At 37.9% G+C, this 23,650-nt stretch overlaps 1 protein-coding gene across 2 annotated transcripts in view; it reads right to left on the bottom strand.

Moving 5' to 3' along the window:
- The window catches only part of IRAG2 (inositol 1,4,5-triphosphate receptor associated 2), a 92,168-nt gene that overhangs the window by 36,802 nt on the left and 31,716 nt on the right, over window positions 1–23,650 (bottom strand). The window contains exons 17-22 of one of the 2 annotated variants that reach the window (XM_012533439.3): window positions 12,826–12,940; window positions 12,240–12,402; window positions 4,965–5,026; window positions 3,810–3,890; window positions 3,147–3,243; window positions 263–410 (exon numbers count right to left, since the gene is read on the bottom strand). In XM_012533439.3, coding sequence (XP_012388893.2) covers window positions 263–410; window positions 3,147–3,243; window positions 3,810–3,890; window positions 4,965–5,026; window positions 12,240–12,402; window positions 12,826–12,940 — 666 coding nt within the window. Of the gene's footprint in view, window positions 1–262; window positions 411–3,146; window positions 3,244–3,809; window positions 3,891–4,964; window positions 5,027–12,239; window positions 12,403–12,825; window positions 12,941–23,650 lie in introns of those variants that run through there. The other variant, XM_012533440.3, reaches the window with a different exon arrangement.

Here is a 23,650-nt window from a genome sequence, read left to right as displayed (position 1 = left end):
AACATTTTAAGTAGCTTAATTTGTCTTTTACACTTTAAGAATGGATATCATGAAATTCAAAAGCGCTATAGAGAAAACTATAAAGGTATCTTTGTTTTAAAATTGTCAATTTTCAGAAAGTTAGAGAAGTTACACAATAAAAATTCCACAATAAAGATGTCGTGATGTCAAGATATGAAACTTTTACTGATTAAAAGTTTAGGCAATAGGAATAGGCCACCCACGAAAAGTAGGCCAAGTGTATTTTGCCCTTTGAACTTACTTGTGCCTTCCAGTCACATCCAAAGCACCTTCCTCTACTTCTCCATATTTGGGCCTTTCACGTGAAGCATGGATTCGGTTGGCTACACATGAGAAAGGTGTCAATTCTAGTCTTGGAATTGCTGTAAGACTATCCAGATACAAGGCATCTGCAGTAGAACAGAAAAGAATAAATATAGAAATTAATGGTTCAAATTATATATATATACTATTTCTTTTCCTCTTGGGAGATTAGACCATTTCTGAAAAAACAAAAGTCAGTTCAATTCAATTAACATTTTTTTTTGAATTTTTGAATTTTATTTTATTTATTTTTTTATACAGCAGGTTCTTATTAGTCATCCATTTTATACACATCAGCGTATACATGTCAATCTCAATCGCCCAATTCATCACACCACCACCATCCCCCGCCACTTTTCCCCCTTGCTGTCCATACGTTTGTTCTCTACATCTGTGTCTCAATTTCTGCCCTGCAAACTGGTTCATCTGTACCATTTTTCTAGGTTCCACATATATGCGTTAACATACGATATTTGTTTTTCTCTTTCTGACTTACTTCACTCTCTATGACAGTCTCTAGATCCATCCACGTCTCAACAAATGACCCAATTTCGTTCCTTTTTATGGCTGAGTAATATTCCATTGTATATATGTACCATATCTTCTTTATCTATTCAATTAACATTTTAACATTACAACCCCCCACCCCCTAAATTTTGATGCCTAGTTATGAGGGGTAGAAATGTCAGTTATTTTTTTAAGCAGGTGGTAGGGGTGAAGGAGGAGAAACAGAAACCCTTACCTAGTAAGCAACTAGAGGGGTCAATAACAATCTGCTACCAGGGGGCAAAATCCAGCCAGCCTCCTGTTTTTGTAAATAAAGTTTTATTGGAACACAGACACACCCATTCATTCAGTATCATCCAAGGTTGCTTGTGGGCTACAACAGCAAAGCTGAATAGTTGCAGCAGAAACCGTACAGCCTGCAAAACCTCAAATATTTACTATCCGGCCCTTTACAGAAACAGTTTATCAACTCCTAAAGAGAAAAACAGTTCGACATTGTAATTGTAAACCACTGAAGAGTGCAGGAAATAGGGTGACAATTTTTCTTTTTTTGAGGAAACTGTCTTGTCACATTTTTCTGAGTATAGGAAGCAGCAGAATTTAATAGAAAAAACATAGGCTTTGAAATTAATCACAATTTTTAGTTCAAATCCTGACCCTGACACATAAACCAGGTGTGTGACCTCGGATAAATAACTAAACCAACTCAGCCTCAGTTTACTTACATATAAAGTGCCACATGGGGACTTCCCTGGTGGTCCAGTGGTTAAGAATCCACCTTCCAATGCAGGGGACTCGGGTTTGATCCCTACTTGGGGAACAAAGATCCCACATGCCTCGGGGCAACTAAGCCCGTGCGCTGCAACTACTGAGCCCACGCGCCACAACTAAAGGGAAGCCCACGTGCCAAAATGAAGTGCCCGTGCGCTGCAACGAAAGATCCTGCTTGCCACGACTAAGACCCAATGCAGCCAAAAATAAATAAAGAAAAATTTTTTTAAGTGCCACATGACCTTAGGCAAATTATTCAGTGTTCCTGCTAACTTATCTTTAAAATGTGAATTACAGGGCTTCCCTGGTGGCGCAGTGGTTGAGAGTCTGCCTGCCGATGCAGGGGACATGGGTTCGTGCCCTGGTCCGGGAGGATCCCACATGCTGCGGAGCCGGCTCGCTGAGCCTGTGCTCTGCAATGGGGGAGGCCACAACAGTGAGAGGCCCACGTAGTGCAAAAAAAAAAAAAAAAAAAAAAAAAAAAAAAAAAAAAAAGTGAATTACATTAGCATCTACCTCACAGGGATATGGTGAGGATTAAATGAATTAACAGCTACATGAACATACAGGTCTGCAAATTACTCAGTGTTCCTGCTTCCTTATCTTTAAAATGTGAATTACATTAGCATCTACCTCACAGGGATATGGTGAGGGTTAAATGAATTAACAGGTACGTGAACATACAGTTCTGAGAGCAGAGAACTGTTCCTGGCACATAGCGGGCACTCTTTCAGTGCTGCCATAGTATTGTTACCATCACTGAGTTAGTGTGGGTAAAATCGTCTCTATAAAGCACTTATCTGCTGTCTGACACAAACTGGCCACTTGTTAGTAGTGGTAGCAGTTTTCTCTCTTCTAGTTGAAATGATCCACAAGTCCTCTACTTGCTTCTTATTCCTTCTTAAATTTATTTTGATAATCATCCCATTTCTTTTGTCATTTCGGAACCAACCATTAACTTTTGCTTTCAAGCACATCCAGGTTGTGATGAGAGATACCACCACTTTCAGCATTTCCTAAGATAAAGTTCATTCTCCTTAGACTGGCATTAATAGTCCATGAGGTGACCTACAACATGCTCCAAACTGAAATTCTACTCCATCCTGACCCAAGCCCTCTTATCTCCACAGTGACTTATCCAGCATGGACTCTTCTCCAAACACTTAAAACTTTTGCATTTTTTTCCCCCCTCATGTCATTCTCCCCAGTTGGAATACTTTTTCCAAGCTTTTTGCTTTTCCAAATGCAGCCCGTCTTTCCATGCCTGGTTCAACACTCATTTCTTCTACAGAGCCTTCTCTGAACCCAGGTCTTACTTCCTTAATAGTCTGTGAGCTACCTTAGGACTCACTTTCTAGTAAACATAAAATAGTGCCTTGCACAGAGTAGGTGGTCAAATATAAGTTGACTGACTGAATTCAGGGATAAACGTCTAAGTTTTCAACATTTGCTATATAATTGTGATTAATTATTTTCCCTCTCAAGAAGAACCCCACCCCCAGCTGTGTCTGACAGGGTATAGGACAGGGTCTATCCACGCTTACCCAGCAGAGGTGTGTACCAGCATGTACGTCTGAAGGTCAGGGGTAGCTGATGTATTCTTGCTTCTTGACCACTATATCGTTTATGGCAACACTGCTTCTGAACAGAATATCAAGTACTATTAGCTTTGCAAAGGGCTGTAATATATTTCATAATCTCTCTTCATCTCCAAAATTAGAAAGAATATCACTGTTCTCCCGCAAGAGAGTTTGAGAAGAAAATAAATGACATCAAGTAACAAAGTTTTCATGCTTTGGATCAAAAGGGACGTAGCTTATCAGTAAAAATGTAATTCTTGTTAAAAATCACTCTTCAATAATTTAACAGAAAGATAACATCAATTCCCAATAATCATCACTTTCATATAAACAAAGGCTTTGAGGAAAGAAATATGAGTGAGGGGCAAGTTTAGTTATATAATTCTTCTTCATGATACCGTAATCAAAAAGTTTTAAATAGTACCATTTCCTAGGGCCTATCAAAATTGTGTGTGTGCACATGATAAAGAAAAAAATAGGTATCTTGCTTTGTCTGATACCCTCTCAAGAAAATCAGTATAGCTTAGAATTCTAACTTTCTAATACACATTGGACTTAACTTTCTATTTTGGCATAATAGGAGATTCACAACTGGCAGTTAAATAGTTTCAAAAAGCTTAAACTCACCAACTGTTCCTGGAGAGGTTGATGAATTCTATCCGTGCAGGACAAGGGATCGTAGTGAGGAAATTCCTCATCTAAACAGCTCTGTCATAAGAAAAATGGTGGAGTGCATTCAAAGACAGAATGATGGGAGAGTGACAGATACAAAATACATTAGATTTAAGATGTGATGCTACCTGAGAAGGAGAAAATGGACTAGTTCTTTATCTTGTATTTTTCATTAAGGGAACAAGTTTGTAATGGTAAACCTCTCACTGCATTTTCCCCATTACTTGTTCTAGGAATGAAATCCAAAGATCAGGAACAGGAAACTGAATGGCTTTGTCACTGAAATCTTCAAGCAGAGACCACTCTCAACTCAGAGAGTGAAAATGCTGTCTGTGAAATTTCTACAGCAATAAAATTGCGACTTTTGTCCAAGGGGTAGAGACATGTCTATCAGTTACATTGTAATAGAAAATTGGTGTTCTTGAGATGATTATGGAGATTTTTCCAGTTCAACTTATTGTAAGGGGATTTTTAGGCACTCTGCCTAGCTTAATCTCCTACATGAATTTTTTTTTTCTCCTTAAACAGATGTGCCTGCATTATGCCCTAGAAACAGATACATGCAAATATCACCCTTCTCTCTTTCCTCCTCCAGCCCCTTCCCTCCAGTGCCAACCTTGCTGTTCCTTATGTTCTTTATTTATGAACAGAAAGGAGAAATTCACCAAGTGTCAGAAGAGAAAGAAATACATTTAACTGTACCATGGATATCTTGAGATATCCAGACAGAGAGGAGTTGAAAGTTTAATTCAACTAGGAGAGAAAAGAGACAGCAACCATCAAAGCCCACTCAAGAGTCTCAGAAAGGAGGTGCCTAAGACTAGCAAACTGGCCCTTTGCTAACAGATACAGTTCTGAAATGCTTCCTCTCTGAAAGATGTTATTAGGAGCCACGCACTCATGTGCATTCTCCTCTCCTGTTTTGCTAAATGCTTTCAGTGCATAAGAAAACAAAGTCTACCAGAGCATCTTTTCTAACTTGATTATTTAATTTTATGGCTAAAATTATTATATATTATAACTTAGCTTCAAAATCTTAACACCAACTGGACAACTTGCCCACAGTAAACACATATCACAGAGGTTTGGGTCTTTTTGTTTGCTTTTTACCTGAAACAGCAAGCCATGGAGTTGTCCTTTAATTAACTTCTTTCTTAGTGACTCAATTGTTGCTATAAAGAGAATTTATAACCAGATTAATATGACAATTCGTAACCCCCTTTTCCCTTAGTTCATTTTGTAAACTTTTTTTCCTAAAGATTTTTTGATGTGGAAAGATTCTTTGATGTGGACCATTTTTAAAGTCTTTATTGAATTTGTTACAATATTGCTTCTGTTTTGGTTTTTTGGCCCCGAGGCATGTGGGATCTTAGCTCCCCGACCAGGGATCGAACCCGAACCCCCTGCACTGGAAGATGAAGTCTTAACCACTGGACCGCCAGGGAAGTCCCATTTCATAAACTTTTAACAGCTTTCAATTTGAGGCCTGAGGAAAGGAAAGAGAAAACAACGGCTTCTGAGAATGACGTTCTCAACTCATGACTGGTGAAACTGGGAAAGCAGAAATAAAACAGGTAGGAGCAGCTAAACCATTATTGCCCTTGAGTATTTAAAATTAACCTTGATAGATGCAAGTGAATTATCTTCTAGAAGTGAGTCACAGAATTATTCATGCTAAAAAGGGAATACACCTCAGAGGTCACTCGGTCCAACCTCCTACCCGTGGGGAAATTGTCTCTTCAGTAAGCCTCTGCTTGAGCTACAAGCAATGGAAGCCCTGGAAATGGAGCCATAGAAGCCCAGATTCCTACAAGTAGGTCTGGGATCATGAAGACACTGATATCCAGAAGATTTAAGTGGATAAATGGTTATTCGTGGAGCCGAGATCAGGCTCATAGGACAACGCTCCGTTCACTATACTCTTTTGTGAAATTAAAAATATGTGTCTCTCTACTTAACTGAAATCTGCTTCCCAGTAACTTCCAAATTGTCCTCTCTGGAATAATGAAAGTGATAAAAATACCTATTTAACTTCTTAAGTTAAATAGCCACATATTACTTATTTGACAATCTATACCCTTTGAAAGATAGCCAAGAACCAGAAAATAGGCTGAAATCTTTGGAACAACCAAAATAGATGTTGATATCCGTGCCCTTTATCCATGTGGCAGATCCTCACGGTTCACTCAGACAGTGGGCTCTGAATTTATACATAATTCTCGCAAGCTTGACTGTTTTCTCAGCCCACAGATGATTAAAAACAAAAATTAAATGAGGGTACGAAGCTCTGTTAGATGGAGGTGTATTAATAGCTGCCACTTAAAAAAAAAAAACCCACTAACAGCCAGGAAAATTAACAGCAGATACTCTGGTGTCCAAAACACATAGAAATCTGGTGCTTCTTATTTTAAAGACCAACCGTTTTATATCTCAGTAGCCTGAAGAAATTCTGCGCCATGAAAATAATGCTAATACATGTGGAAATTACAGAATCTAATTATAAATATTTTTCAGGGATAAAGAGCTTGAAAAGCTTCAATTATGTGGAAAATTACCCATGTGAAATTTATTTTGTAAGAATATTTTTTTGTAAAAATAACATTTCCCAATTAAGCTTGACAGTGTTTATGAGGCCCACAAGGAGGAAAATATATTTTTAAACTATTTCCAACATATGTAAGTTAAGAAAAATTAAACTCTTAATACTTAGAACTCTAGTAGAGATTCAGTTTTTAAAAATTCTCTGTGTTAACTGTATTAAGAAGTAAGGCTCTGTCCTCCTCCTGACCTATATCTGAGCAACAGCAATCAAAGTTTTCAGAAGTGGCCAACATTATGCTTCTGAAGTTGTGTATCTCAAAACACTGTCTTTGAATTTCCAAATTAAGCTTGTGTTCAGAAGAAATAATGAGTTAGTATAAGACTGTCTAAATTGCCCATCTGCTTTCCCACCAGACAATCTTGATTTTTAGAAATAGTCCATCTCAAAACAAGTTCCAAGTTGTAAACCTCATTTCAACAGATGTTTTGTGCAATGGGTAGCAACTATTTTCATATGTTTCATAAGGCGAAACAAGCTGGCTTATGACATTAATTTGCATGTACCTTTGCATTCTTCTTTATGTGTTTGGAGTTGGACCTGCCATGTCTCTAGGGCATTTAGGTTTCACATGGAAGCAACTAAAACAATGGCCACTGTTTCCCCTGCTGTTGCCATCTGTGACGTAGGATGAGAACAGTTGTCTTGGATACATTTTCTTTGAAGGAAGCTGAGATAAAACAACTTTCTAAATGACTATGCACTAAAGCTTTCAGGCAAAGGCCCTGCGATTAATTGGCTGCTGAAAATCAAAACCATGATATTGAGCTGTAATAATGTTAGGTATCAATAAGCGTTGACGTTTATGGATTATGGGCTTCATAACACTGTAATATAATGTGTTACTCAATGTTCTATAGCATTGTGCATTACAAATATTAAAGTTCATTGAAATCCATAGACTAGAAGAAAATAATTCACAACACACGTATCTGTCAAAGTTCTTGTATCCAAAATATATAAAGAAAAGAAATCCTACAACTCAGTAACAAAAGGACAAGTGACCTAATTTGAAAAAGGGCAAAAGACTTAGATACTTCACAAAGAAGATATACAATGGCTAATCAGCCCAACAAATTAAAATCACAGTGAGATACTCTGTCGTGCAGAGAAAGTGAAAAAGACGGACATCACCAAATGCTGGGGTTGTGGATACCTGAAACTCCCACACATTGCTGCTAGGAGTGTGAAATGCTGCAAACTCTATGGAAAACTGCTTGCAGTTTCTTAAAAAGTTAGAATTACAGCTCTACTATGATCTAATATCTCTGCTCCTAGATATTTATCCTAGGTTAAACAAAAACACAGGTCCACACACAGACCTATACACAGATGTTCATAGCAGCTTTCTCCCTAACAAAAAAGTTAGGCCAAAAAAGTTCGTTCGGGTTTTTCCATAAGATTATGGAAAATCATCTTGGCCAACCCAGTAATTTAGATGTCCAATAATAGGAGAAAAGATAATCAAGTTGTGGAATGTTCTTACAAAGAAATGTGATTCAACCATGAAAAGGGCATCCCATTGATAAATACAACATAGATAAGTACTACGCTCAAGGAAACACACACAGACACACACAAAAGTATATACTGTATAACTCAATTCTAGAACAGCCTAAACTAACCCATCAGTGATAAAAATCAGATCAGTGGTTGCTCCTTGTGGTGGTGAAGGTAGAAGTGGGGAGGAACTGGGAAGTAGCACCAGGGAACTTTCTGGGGTTATAGCAGTTCTGTGTTTCGATGTGCATTTGTCAAACTGGTTCGACAGTACACTTAAGATCTGAACGTTGTATGATATGTTAATTACTCATCAATAACAAAGAATTAAAAAACTACAACAAGAGGGCTTCCCTGGTGGCGCAGTGGTTGAGAGTCCGCCTGCCGATGCAGGGGACACGGGTTCGTGCCCCGGTCTGGGAAGACCCCACGTGCTGCGGAGCGGCTGGGCCCGTGAGCCATGGCCGCTGAGCCTGCGCGTCCGGAGCCTGTGCTCCGCAACGGGAGAGGCCACAGCAGTGAGAGGCCCGCGTACCGAAAAACAAACAAACAAACAAACAAAAAACTACAACAAGAACGAAAACAATGGGGCTTATAAAGTAAATAGGGTTAGGAAGAGACCGCTAAAAATGTATATGCAACATTGTAACCAGAGTGCTAACAAGCACAATTAGTAGTAGTACTTAAAAAGATAACATGGATCACTGAGACATGCAACTTAAAATGGCTAAAGGCTGACTCCCAGGATCCTAGAAATGCACAAAAACAATGGAGTGGAAATGCTGGTGGCACTTTAAATGGCACAGTGCTGGTGGGGTGCTGAGAAAATGCAGATGGAAGTGGAACTCTGAGGCAGTGGGGCTGCTACAGCAACGCGGGCAGGAATACAACCTGCCGCAAAACGGAGCTCTGCGGGGCTGGGATGGCACGTGGCTGGGAGGGAGGCCCAGGTGCAGACCCTTGTTTTTAATTTTCTTAAAATAAAGGTGAAAGTCTCCTGCTGCCTCTTAGCAGCCAAGCTGAGGGCTTTTTCCTCTCCTGCTGAAGGTTATAGTTGTATTCCTACCAATCCAGGTCCTAGACCCAGGAAAATTGTGAATGAAATGCCCATATTATCCTTACACGTCTTCACCCATTTGTCAATCATGAAAGAGACAATTTACGTGATAGAAACATACTCTAGCAGAATAGACTGTACCCAGTATGGCCAAGCATTAGCCACTGTTTGCATTTGTTACATTATTTGTAAATTAACAACTCTGGCATTTTCTGGAAGAAGATACTGAGGCTCAGAGAGGGAAAGAGATTTGCCCAACTTTATCAAAGTCTTTTGTAGACTTAGAATCTAGGTTTGTTTAACCTCAAATCCCATGCTCTTTATCTTTGTGCAATACTTTCTCCTAGATTATTTCATCCATACCTGCATCTTTCATTTGGGAAAATGTAGGCCCCCATCCCATCAGAGCTGTCCAGCAAGCTGTATTTGACTTTGGTTCTCTCCTTGGTGCTCACCCCAACACCTGTGTTTAAGTGTCTCCATCACCTGAATCCCCCTTCCTGTCTCATTTCCCTCTTGTGTACTGACTGCTCAGGACATGTGGCTCTCATCTTGCATTCATCCTCAAAGCCGTAGGCTGTTATCTGCCCCATACATCATGCCCTCCACGCTAAGAATAGCAAGCCAGAAGAGAGTTTCCAGTGAGTTCATCTAGGTGAAAGCCTTCTCTTAACTATAAAGTTCATATCAGATACTATGTTCAAATAAGGAATTATAATATACAGGAGCTTCTCAGGCTCTCTCTCCAAAGAAATATTTATGGTTTCTAAAGGAAATACTTACAGTTTCACTCATTGTCTGTTGAATAAGCAAGTCAATGAAGATTTTATGTAGATAAGGGCAAAAAAGGATGAATACTAAAGGGGTGATAGCTTGGATTAGATCATTTAGTCTATGTTTCCTGCACATTGGATTCACCCTAATATGTTGCATGCATGCCCTAGATCTAAGAAGCTTTATTCCTTTTTAAAGCAAACATTCATTTACATATGCACTGTTGCCTTTGTTAAGATACTTAGATACATATGAAGAAGCAGAAGAAAGAAAATATATGTTACCATTCAAGAAATTGAGTAGTTCTAATGGTGCATTTCAGGGGGGCAAGCAGGCACACTAATTACCTCATAAATCAGTTCAGTCCTGATGGCAACTGAAAACTTGAACAATATTATTTATTCAACATTAAACTCAGGTATGTCATCAGATGTCATAAGCGACTTCCTACTTCCAGTTTGTGAACATTGTCATTGACCTAAACATTTGGACACAACAACCGCATCCTCACACAATTTGCTAATGACCCTGTCTTAGATGCAGCAGAAAGCAATTGCCGTAACACTTAGTGAACTTATGAAGCTATAACCGGAAAGCTTCACAAGAACTAAGTGGATTTAAACAGTTTTGTTGTCTGACTCAGAATTCAAACAGTATGTGATGGCAGTGGTCATGGTGGAATGTGTGAGGACGTGTTGGTGTTGTAACTGTCCTACCTTGTTGACGTTTGTTCACAGTCTATCTGGAAAATCTGCTCTATAGACTTTTTGAAAATATGTGCTACCCTCTTCTTATAAAGGTTGATTTTTAAGGGCATTATTGGAAAGATCTTCGTAAGCAAAGGGTCTTAAGAGCAAAATGTGGATAGGTATGCCTTCTTTGGGCAGCAAAAAATACTAACAAGTAAAGGAGCTAATAAAGGCTGGCAGACTGTGAGCAATTCAAGACAGAAAGGAAGCATCCACCCTACTTTATCCAGCCAGAAAAAAATACATGCATTCAACATAGGGCAGCTTTCATAGTCTATTTTAAATGATACTTGGACCAATTATCCCCTGAGGATAGACTGGGAAGACACCAGCAAGTTCATAACATTGAGAATGTATATTTTGGAATAAGTTACAAAGGCTGACTTTTCCAAGAAGGTACTACAAGCCATAGTAGGTGGGAGGAGGGGATAAATCCTTTGTTTTCTAAAACTATGGGGTATAATATTGATTTAAGCAAAGGATAAAAATAACTGGATCAAACGATTGGAGCTCTAAGCACAGTGTCTAACGCAAACACACCATAAACCAAATTTGGAATGCCTTAACGAAGGCATGTTCATGGCTCAAAATTAACAACTCCAATCACAAGGGGACATTCTCCAATGCCCTCTGAGCAATACAAAAAAATACCATAAAGATTATGTAATTTAAAGCATGCTTTACATTGTCTGACAGAGTTAAGCAGAGTAAAATGACACTTACTGTTATTGAAAATGATCAAGTTCTACAAGGCTTAGAAATAAAAATAATAATAAAGTGTTGAATAACCACTGCTATCTTAGAACTAGCCAATTCCTTTAAACTCTTAAAGAGCTTTCTCAGATAACAGTAGAAAGGGTACAATAAATCCAAAACAAACACAAGTCTGAAATTTTCCATCACTAGCTTACCTTAAGTTTCTATTTAGTTATTACCCAAACCAATAACTTTCTATAAAAAGAACCTTTATACTGCTAGAACGAGAAGCAGGCTGGACAAAGGCAGTTGTCTGATAAATGGTCACATACATAAGCTTCATTTTTACTGAACCATGTTTCTAGAATAAAATAAGCTTAAAAATAATCTGACCTCTGTAATTTGACAATTGTCTTCTCACCCCCAGTCCTCAGTAAACGCTTATCTACTTTTAGGTAAAATGGCAAATGTTCTAGTTTTTAAAGTAAAATATATAGGTGAAGAACACAAAATTTTAAAAGAATTTTCACACATATATAATATTTTGATACACATTGAATTCATAAGTATTTTGCTCAACTCTAAAATTACTGCTTAAAAGAAAATAGAGAGGCAGGGCCTCTTCTACCATATGATGGGTACAAACCAGCTAATAAAGTCAGAGTAGAATATGTAAACAATTTGCAAGTTCAACTATCTCATGCATACAAGATTTTTTTCCATGTTTACTTTTACAGATATTGAGAGGTTTTGTTTAATTTTTAAAGAAATAACAGTCATGGAAAAATCCAGCTTGTAGTAGACAACCAAAAGGGAAAGTTAATGGTTAAATCCATCCACCTAGCCACTAGGCAGATCTCTCTGGAAGCCCATAACACTGCTTCTGGAGCCATTTCATCATCATGAATTCAGTAATAAGATAGCAGCTGGAATCTAGAAAAATGGCTGTAGTCCTTCTGCCCCACCTCAGAGTGGACCAAATTCAGACATAACAAATACTTGCTACTCACTTTTCGGTTTTCTTGTCTTCTGCTCAAGTGTCTGGCAAGTGTTCACTAACTCAGTATTTATAGTCTGGAGATTTCGTTGATCCGAAATTGCTTCCTCTAATTTACGCAGCAAAGGCTTAGCTTTTTCCCTGGCAGAGTGGGCTGTCTGATCTCCATCCTCCACCTGGATACCGACAGTTAATGCTGGATTTTAGCAGGGTGGCCGGGAAAGAAAGCAATTGAGCACTCACTCTTATGCACACGAAACTGAAAATGTGCTTTTCTTCTCAGGGAAGTGATAAGCTTCCACTGAACTTCTGCAATTCTGTGTTTGCATGGGCTTCGTATGCCTGAGCTATTTCTACAGCGGCAAAAGTCTTGGTATGTCAAGTCGCCTCTTTCTGCAAAGTTGCCTCTTTCATCAGCAGGCTGTTGACACCGCCTCTTACAACTCCCCCTTTACTTCCTCCGCTCACTGCTAGTCGAGAGGGACTGAACTTTGCAGTTCCTCTTTGTTTTTTTGGTTCCTCCTCCATTTTTACTTCAGGGTTTTAAGGACGTCTGAGGAGACTTCCTGTGCATATAATGTAGTCAAAGGCCACCTTACCTGCTCCGCTGCCCCCTCCAACCATTGGCTGGCTTCTTGGACCTTCTTCCTGAGGATGGCTTCCTGGTTGACAGCACCCTCTTGCAGTTGTGTGATGGCTTCTAGTTGTTTCTGCCTAGTTAAAAAAAAGTCCAAACCACAAGCTGTCAGTGACATTTCAACTAAGAGTCACCCCCTGGGAAGTTATGACAAATTCAAACTTAATATACTTCCTCAGAGATGAGAGGAAAAAGTGAAAGTATTTACAATATAGATAAATGCTTCACAAATATAGAATTTTAATTAAAGCAATCGTATTGATCACTTAGTCTGATAACCTCACTTTACAGATAAGAACATTTAGTTTCCTATTCTACACTGGAATATTCAGTTCCCCACAAGCTACATTAATAGTACTTAGCTATGTTGGCACTACAATAAGGTCACTGTGACAGGTACCATATTTACATAGCACAGCTAGCTTTTTCAAAAAAAAAAAAAAAGAAAGGAAAGGAAAAGCGAAGAAGGGAAAAGAAAAAAGAGTGAAAAAAAGAAATAAGTGCTTTGTTTCAGGACCTTAGCCTTTCTCCTTAAGAATTGTCAGTCATGGTATAACTATGCCATGAGCACAGGAAGGGCTGCTCCCAAGAGCAGACAAAAGTTAGCTGTTAGTATTTCCACTGCAGTCCTCTCTTTTCTAAAGCCTTTCCCCTCCCTTTCTTCCTCACCCCAAATCTCTTAGTGTTGTTATGTTACTTCTCTTTTGGATCCAACCCTAATCCCCCAAATATACAAAAATGCATCTGTTAGCTGATGAGATTATTTAAACCATGTTATATATCAATATATCAATGGCTATCTGGAAACAACGTGACCTGAATAAGGATCTTAGCTCAAATGAATGAGAACCTTTGGGAGTTTCAAAGCAGTGAGGAAGACATTGTCAGGTTTAGGCCTTGTGCGTACCTCTCAAATGTTAATACATAGTCAGAATCCCATTGTACATTGACATAAATCCAGCCCTGATTACAAGAAGGACCATATGAGAGACAAAGATGGTTTCAGAGAATGCTTCACCACTATGGTAAGCCAACAAACAAAACCCTAACCAAAAATAAAAACAACCTAACAACCTAAACACACCTTCTACTGAGCATTGTCCAACAGCATGTAGTCAGTTTTTTCTTTTTTTTTTTAAATTGTGGTTAAGAACATTTAACATGAGATCTACCCTCTTAGCACTTTAAAGTGTACCATACAGTACTGTTAACTATAGGTTCAATGTTGTACAGCAGATCTCTAGAACTTATTCATCTTGTGTAACTGAAACTTTATAGCCGTTGAATTACAACCATCCATTTGCCCTTCCCAAGCCCCTGGAAACCACCATTCTACTCCCTGCTTCTGTAAGTTTGACTACTTTAAATACCTCATATAATCGGAATCATGCAGTATTTGTCCTTCTCTGACTGGTTTATTTCACTTATCATGATATCCTCAAGATTCATCCACGTTATCACATGTGGCAAAATTTCCTTCTTTTTCGAAAAGCTTTCAAAAACATTTTTTTTAAAAAAAGCTGAGTAATATTTCATTGTATGTATATACCATATTTTCTTTATTTATTCACCTTTAATGAACATTTAGATTGTTTCCACATCTCTGCTATTATGACTATTGCTGCAATGAACCTGAGTGTGCAAATATCTTTTCGAGATTTTACTTTGAATTCTTTTGGATATATACCCAGCAGTGGGATTGCTGGATCATATGGTAGTTCTATTTTTAATTTTTTGAGAACCTCCAAACTGTTTTCCATAGCAGTTGCACCATTTTACATTCCTACCAACAGTATACAAGGGTTTCAATTTTTCTACACCCTTGCCAACACTTGGTATCTTTTGGGTTTTTTTTTTTTTTATAATAGCCTTCCTAACAGGTGTGATTCATTCATCATTGTGAATGACTCATTGTGGTTTTTAATTGCACTTCCCTGATGACTAGTCATGTGGAACATCTTTTCACATACTTGTTGGCCAATTTTATATCTTCTTTGGAAAAATGTCTATTCAATTCTTTTGCCCATTTTTAAATTGGGTTTTTTTATTGAGTTGTAGAAGTTCCTTCTATATTTTGAATATTAACCTCTTTTCAGATATGTGGTTTGCAAATATTTTCCCCCATTCAATAGGTTACCTTTTCACTCTGTTAAATCTTTTGCTGTGTGCTTTTTAGTCTGATGTAGAACTACGTGCATATTTTTTCTTCTGTTGCTTGTGCCTTTGGTTTCATATCCAAGAAAGTATTGCCAAGACCAATGTCATGAAGCTTTTCCCCTAAGTTTTCTTCTAGGAGTTTTACAGTTTTAAACCTTATGTTTTAGTCTTCAATCCATTTTGAGTTGATTTTTGTATATGGTGTAAGATAGGGTTCATCTTTATTCTTTTGCACGTGGATATCCAGTTTTCCCAGTATCATTTGTTGAAAAGACTATCCACTCTCCATTGTGCATTCTTGGCACCCTACTTGAAGATCAGTTGACCATACATGTGAGGGTTTATTTCTGGACACTCTATTCTATTCCATTGGTCTGTAGCTTTGTAATATATTTTGAAATCAAAACGTGTGATACCTCCAGCTTTGTTCTTCTCTCTCAAGATTGTTTTGGTCCTTTGTAGTTCCACATGAATATTAGGATTGTTCTTTTCTGTTACTGTAAAAAAATGTCATTTGAATTTTGGTAGAGATTGCATTGAATCTGTAGATTGTTTCGGGTAGTACAGACATCTTAACAACATTAAATCTTCCAATCCATAAACACAAGATGTCTTTCCATTAGTTTGCATCTTCTTTAATTTATTTCAGTGTTGTTTTATAGTTTTAAGTATGCAAGTCATTATCTCCTTAAAGTTTATTCTTATTTTATTCTTTGGATACTATTTTAAATAGGATTGTTTTCTCAGTTTCCTTTTCAGAAAGTTTATTATTAGTGTATAGAAATGCAACTGATTTTTGTATGTCGATTTTGTATGTTGCCACTTTGCCGAATTTGTTTATTAGTTCTAACTGCTTTTTGTGGAGTCTTTCTATATACGGATCACATCATCTCCAAACAGAGATGATTTTACTACTTCCTTTCCAATGTGGATGCCTTTTATTTCTTTTTCTTGCCTAATTGCTCAGGTTAGTACTTTCAGTACTACGTTGCATAGAAGTGGTGAGAGCGAACATGCTTGAGCTGTTTCTGATCTTAGAGCAAAAGCTTTCAGTCTTTCATCATTGAGTATGATGTTAGCTGTGGGCTTTTCACATACGACCTTTATTATGTTGAGGTAGTTTCCTTCTATTTCTAGTTTTTTGAATATTTTTATCATGAAAGGTGTTGAATCTTATCAAAAGCTTTTCTGCATCAATTTAGATGATAATGTGCTATTTATCCAACATTTTGTTAATGTTGTGTATCATATTAACTGATTTTCATATGTTGAACCATCTTGCATCCCAGGGATAAATCTCACTTGGTCATGGAGTATCAACTTTTTAATGGGCTGTTTAAAATGGTTTACTAGTATTTTGCTGAGGATTTTGTATCTATATTCATCAAGGATGAATAGTTTTCTTGTAATGTCTTTGGTTTTGGTGTCAGAATAATGCTGCCCTCATAAAATGAACCAGGAAATGATCCCTAATCTTCAATTTTTTGAAACTGTTTCAGAAGGGCTGACATTAATTTTCTTTTAATGTTTGGTGATTCACCAGTAAAGTCATCTGGTCCTGGCTTTTTACTGGTTGGGAGTTTTTTGAACACTGCTTCAACCTCTTTACTAGTTATGAGTCTGTTCGGATTTTATGTTTCTTCCTGGTTCAGTCTTGATAGGTTGTACGTTTCTAGGAATTTATCCATTTCTTCAAAGTTTTCCAATTTATTGCTGTATAATTGTTCACAGCAGTCTCTTATGTCCCATTTCCCCCCTGGTGGCATCAATTTTAATGTCTCTTCCTTCATTTCTCATTTGAGTTTTCTCTTTTCCTTAGCCTAGCAAAAGATTTTCATTTATCTTTTCAAAAACAAACAAATCAAGTTTCATCGATATTTTAAAAATGTTTTTATATTATCTATTTTGTTTATTTCTGCTCTGATCTTTATTATTTCCTTCCTTGTGCTTACTTTGGACTTAAGTTTTTTCTTTTCTTTTTATAGTTCCTTGAGGTGTAAAGTTAGGTTGTTTGAGATCTTTCTTCTTCTTCTTTTCTTTTTTTTGGCTGTGCTGTGCAGCTTGCAAGATCTCAGTTACCCAGCGGGCCTCTCACTGTTGTGGCCTCTCCCATTGCAGAGCACAGGCTCCAGATGCGCAGGCCCAGCAGCCATGGCTCACAGGCCCAGCCGCTCCACGGCATGTGGGATCCTCCCGGACCGGGGCACTAACCCTTGTCACCTGCATCGGCAGGCGGACTCTCAACCACTGCACCACCGGGAAGCCCCAATATATTCTGTAGCTATTTGGTGGAATCCTTTATATGTGTCTGTTAGGTCCATTGTATCTATAGTATTGTTCAAGTGTGCTGCTTCCTTACTGATCTTCTGTCTCAATGTTCTTTCCATTATTGAAAGTGGGGTATTGAAGTCTCCTACAATGACATTATATTGCTATCTATTTCTTCCTTTAATTCGGCCAATGTTTGCTTTATATATTTAGGTGCTCTGATATTGGGTGCAATTATATTTATAATTGTATCTTCCTGGTGAATTGACTCATCGTTTTATAATATTCTTTGTCTCTTGTGACAGATTTTCACTTACAGTCTATTTTTTTGGACATAAGTATAGTCATCCCTGTTCTCTTTTGATTAGCATTTGCACATAATCCCTTTTACCACGCCTTCACTTTCAGCCAATATGTGTTCTTAAATCTAAACTGAGTCTCTTAGAACAGTAGGGAGATGCCTTAAAAAACTAAAATAGAGCTACCATTTCAACCAACAATCCCATTCCTGGGCATATATCTGGAGATAACCATAATTCAAAAAGATACAGGCCCCCCAGTGTTCACTGCAACACTATTTACAATAGCCAAGACATGGAAGCAACCTAAATGTCCATCAACAGATGAATGGATAAAGAAGATGTGGTATACATATACAATGGAATATTACTCAGCCATTAAAATGAATGAAATAATGCCATTTGCAGCAACATGGATGGACCTAGAGATTATCATACTAAGGGAAGTAAGTCAGACAGAGAAAGACAAATATCATATGATATCACTTATATGTGGAATCTTAAAAAATGTCACAAATGAACTTATTTACAAAACAACAACAGACTCAAAGACTTCGAAAACAAACTTATGGTTACCAAAGGCGAAAGGTGGAGGGAAGGCATAAATTAGGAGTTTGGAATTAACATATATATACTACTATATATAAAATAGATAATCAACAAAGACCTACTGTATAGCACAGGGAACTCTACTCAATATTCTGTAATAACCTAAATGGGAAAAGAATCTGAAAAAGAATGGATATATGTATATGTTTATACATATATCACTGAATCACTTTGCTGTACACACGAAACTAATACAACATTTTAAATCAACCATATTCCAATATAAAATAAAAATTTTTTTTTAAAATGAGTCTCATAGACAGAATAGTTGGGTCTTGTTTTTTAATCCATTCAATCTGCTCTATGCCTTTTATTTTGGGAGTTTGATCTATCTACATTTAAAGTAATTATTGATAGGGAGGGACTTACCATTGCCATTTGGTTAATTGTTTTCTGTCTTGTAGTTCTTTTGTTCCTCTTTTCCTGTCTTCCTTTGTGTTTCATTGATTTTTTTAATATTGATATGTTTTGATTCCTTTCTTTTTCTTTTATGTATCTTTTATAGGTATTTTCTTTATGGTTACCATGGGACATACATAAAACATCTTACAGTTATAGTAACCTATTTTAAGCTGATAACAACTTAACTTCAATCACATACCATAAACCTACACTTTTACCTCTCTGCCCCCCATTTTATGTTTGATGTCACAATTTATATCTTTTTATATAGTATACCATTAACAAATTTTTATACTTTTGTTTATAATACTTTTTTAAAACTTTTATCCTAGAATTAAAAGTGATTTACTGTGTTTGCCTATATATCTACCTTTACCAGTGAACCTTATACTTTAATATGCTCTCATATTGCTGTTTATGGTCCTTTTGTTTCAACTTGAAGAACTCTTTTTAGCATTTCTTGTAAGGCAGACCTATTGGTAATGAACTCCCTCAGCTTTTGTTTGTAGGCAAAGTCTTTATATCACCTTCATTTTTGAGGGACAGTTAGTTTTGCTGGGTATGGTGCTCTTGGTTGATAGTTCTTTACTTTCAGCACTTCAAATATATCATCCCACTCCCTTCTGGCCTGCAAGGTTTCTGCTGAGAAATCCACTGATAGTCATGAGATCTCCCCTGTAACTGGCAAAACCCTTCGCTGGCTGCTTTCAAAATTCTCTCTTTGACTTTTGACAATTTGATTATAATGTGTCTCAGTGTGGATTTCTTTGGGTTCATCTTATTTGAGATCTGTTAGCCTCCTGGGTCTAGTGTCCTTCCCCAGATTTTGTAAGTTTTCAGCCATTATTTCTTTGAATAACCTTTCTGTCCCTTTCTTTCTCTCTTCTCCTTCTGGGACTCCCATAATACATATATGGGATATCATAATATCCCTTAAGTACATCCCTTAAATACATATATGGGATATCATAATATCCCTTAAGTCCCTTAAGTTTTCTTCACTCTTTTTCATTCTCTCTCTCAATCTCTTTTTTTTTTAACTCCTCTGACTGGATAATTTTCAATGACCTCTCTTCAAGTTCATTGATCTTTTCTTCTGCATCTGCTATTGAACTCTTCTGGTAAAATTTTCAGGATTCTTCTGCTCCAAGATTTCTGTTTGGTACTTTTTGTCTCTTTGTTGACAGTCTCACTTTGTTCATGCATTGTTCTCCCAATCTCATTGAACAACTTTATGACAGCTATTTTGAATTCTCTGTGGGGTAAATCATTTATCTCTGTCTTATTAGGTACAGTTTTTGGAGATTTATTTTGTTCCTTTGTTTGAGACATATTTTCCTGTGTCTTCATTTTTCTTGACTCTTTGTATTGGTATCTTCACATCAGAAAAAAGATCCACCTCTCCCAGTATTAGCAGACTGTACTTATACAGGAAAAATTCCTTACCAGTCACTTTGAGCACAGATTCTAGGAGCCTCTCAAATCTTTATGTTGGTTCAACCCACCATTTCTGTTCTTAGTGGAACCTAGGCATCCAGGGTATAAGGGTCCCATCATCGCTCTAAGATGGGTGTGACAGAAGCCAGTCTCTTAGGAACCGCCCAGAATACCTGGAATGTTGGATGTGTGATCCAACTCTTTCCTTCCCTAGGGAGAAGCTGTGATCTGGAATTTTTTATCCACTTACTCTGCTCTGAGCTAGGGGGAGAGACTATGATGAGTGCTTGTGTGCCAATTCAAACCATTGTCTTTGTTCTCAGTGTCCCCCAGATGTTTATAGTACACCCAGTTCTGTCTTCATTCTGAGACAGGTAAGACAGAAGTTGGTATTTTGGGCAGTCCTCAGCAAAGTTGGAATGTTGGGCACAACAGTCCAACTCTTTCCCTATTCAGGAAAAAGCTAGGAGCTGGGGGGGGTTCCTTATGATCATATAACACTGTGCCAGGAGCAGGAATTATGGTGCAAGGGTATCTAGAATTTTCCTACCATCTTTGATGTGGTTGGTTACCCATCATGGTTACCCAAGGTGAAGGAGCCTCTTAAGTATTAGTTTCTGGGTTTCTCACAAAAGGAATTTGCTCATGTATTACTGTTGAGTCAGTGTACCCATTGGGAGAAGGAGGGTCCAGTGCTTCCTATTCCACCTTCTTGCTGACATCACCTCCTCTGTTTTTTAAGACATCAATTTTATCTACTTTTATCTTTTCCAGGAATAGTCTAAGCTATCAGGAGTGTCCATTATCTTTCAAGGGGAAGCCAAAGGACTGTAAGGCCCAACAGAAACCCATATTTAATGATACTAAAGCTTTTAATCACTTATATGTATTTGTACCTATAAGACAATAACATTTATTTACTTTATGAAGCACAGCAGCCTTAGAAAAAGCTTTAAAAAATTAGTACCATTCATTAAAGATATTCAACAAATGTTGAAACTTCAAAGATTTTTCTTCTATAGAGATTTTCATTATCATGTTGAGAGGCATGGTAGCTTTAGCTTTGGGTGTGCGTGTGTGTTTAAATTCAACAACTCTCCTTGCTAACATGTCCTAATGCTAAATCTTGATTTTTTTACTCCTGCCACGTCTGAGTCTCCCCCAGACTTTGCCATCTAGCACCCCATTTACCTAGTTTTCAGGCCAAAACCACCTAAGTCAAGGATGATTCTCTTTCTTGTATTCCCACATCTAATTCACTAGTAAGTCAGATCTGATCTATCCTCAAAATATAGTTTGAATCCAACCATTTCATATCACCTTCATAACTATCACCCTGGCTCACATTATACTCCTCACCTGGACTACTACAGTAGCACTTATCTCAGGGGCTTTCTTGACCATGACTCAGTAAATATTTTATATTTTAACTAAGCGCGCATGCACGCACGCACACACACACACACACACACACACACACACACACACACACCCCTAGCTGAAACAAAACTTTTATGATATATTACTTACACTTACTATATACAATGTATTCTGATATTTTTATATTTATTTTTTTAAGTGGGTCATAATCCAGTAAATTGATTTCAGGATCTCTAATTGGTGATCTGTTATTGAAAAATACCTCTTCTCACTCGTCTCACTGCTTTCACTCTTGCCCTCTATAGACAATTCTCTACATGGCAGCCAGAATGATTTTTCAAAACACAAGTTATATTACTTCCCTGCTTGTAATCCTCCAATTGCTTCCCATCTACTCAGAATAAAACCTCAATTCCTAAACATGAACTGCAAGGCTGTGGACCTGACCCCTGCCTATCTTTCTGACCTCATCTCCTACCACTGCCCAGCACTCATCCCATCCCTGTCATGCCGGCCTCCTGCTGCTCCACAAACATACCAAGCTCGTTACAACCCCAGGGCCTGTGCACTAGCTATTTCCTCTGCCTAGAACACTCCCCAGATCATCACATAGCTCACTCTCTCACTTCATTTATCTACTCAATTTATCACCCCTCAGACAGGCCCTTCCTGACCACTCTTTCTAAAATTAGGTCCTGGTCATTCTTGGTCTTCTTATCCTGCTTTAATTTTCTTCATATCACTTACGACTCCCTGGGATTATATTGTATAATTATATGTTCATTCATTATCTGTGTCCCTTGATAGATGTTAGTTTCATGGAGGTAGAGATTTCTGTCCTGTTTTCTATAATTCCCTAGCATTTAGAGGGAAACCAAGTCTGGCAAAGAGGTGGCACTTGGATGTACAAAAGCATGTACAAATGATGACATGTTTTTCTCACCAAGCCCTCCAAAAGCCTTTTTTTTTTTTTCTTTCACTGCCTCTCGTTGCCTCACTCAATTCTTTCCATTCCTCAGCACTGGAGTCTGTTTCTCTTGCACCAAAATGGAAGCTTTCTCCTCAGCAAACAGCTAACTCCTGAAAGTTTAATTTTAATAAATATTTCCTACTTCATCTAAATACAGAATTCCCTCTCACCACCACAAAATACTTCACTCATGTTCTTATTCACAGTTAATACCTATAGCCAGATCATTTTGTGTGTAGCCTCTATATGGCTTTGTGTCCTTTAAATTATGTTTAGAAGGCAGGGGCTAAGCCATCCTTCCACTGATGAGTATTATTTTGCCCAATGCTAAGTTCCTAGAATATTATTAATAAATATTACATTCGATTTTAACAAGTAGAAGGTGGGGGATTAATAGTTGAAAGAATACAGGTTTTGAAGTAGACCATATCTAGGCCTGATCCCAGCTCTCACTTAACCCCACCAGGGTAACCTCTCTGGAGACAAATGTGTGTCAAATTCTTAGCACTACATGCAACACAATGAGCTCTCAATAAATCATACCTATTATTATTTAACTGGGCCGTTTGTGTGTCTAATAGGATAGTACAGAAGATTCACTTACTCCTAGAGGACTCTAGTGCAGGCCTCTCTCCAAATAGTTCTTTGTTGCTAAAGAGAAGAATTTCAATGCTCCCTTTTGTGGAGATGGTATCTGTGTAAGGAAGCTGCGTATCTACTTAACCCATTCCTCCTTTACCACTATGGGGAAGTCTGGGCTCCCGGTTTCTTTTTTTCTTTTTTTTTTTTTTTTTGCGGTACGCAGGCCTCTCACTGCTGTGGCCTCTCCCATTGTGGAGCACAGGCTCCGGACGCGCAGGCTCAGCGGCCATGGTTCACGGGCCCAGCCACTCCGAGGCATGTGGGATCTTCCCAGACCGGGGCACGAACCCGTGTCCCCTGCATCGGCAGGCGGACTCTCAACCACTGTGCCACCAGGGAAGCCCTCCCGGTTTCTTAGGGAAAGCAGAAGATCATCTTCTTGAGAGTTCCTTCTGGTATTAAACTCTCTCTGATACCTAGTTTCCTTATTTGGGGGGAATAAAATAGTTTCTTCTTGCTATTTTCTTTCAGCAATCTTGGTCTTTAAGTACATTTTTTTCTTTTACCTTATTTAAATGAAAAATACACCCATATTCATTCATTCAGTCAGTCAAAAAGCATTTCTTAAGGGAATGCTAAGTAAGGCATTAGCAGCTATATAAATAGTGGTTAACAAAAGATCT

This window comes from Orcinus orca, chromosome 11 (genome assembly GCF_937001465.1).
Source record: "Orcinus orca chromosome 11, mOrcOrc1.1, whole genome shotgun sequence".
Lineage (NCBI taxonomy): Eukaryota > Metazoa > Chordata > Mammalia > Artiodactyla > Delphinidae > Orcinus > Orcinus orca.
The sequence above is the reverse complement of the archived record's forward strand: the minus strand, read 5'-3'. Positions and strand labels throughout refer to the sequence as shown.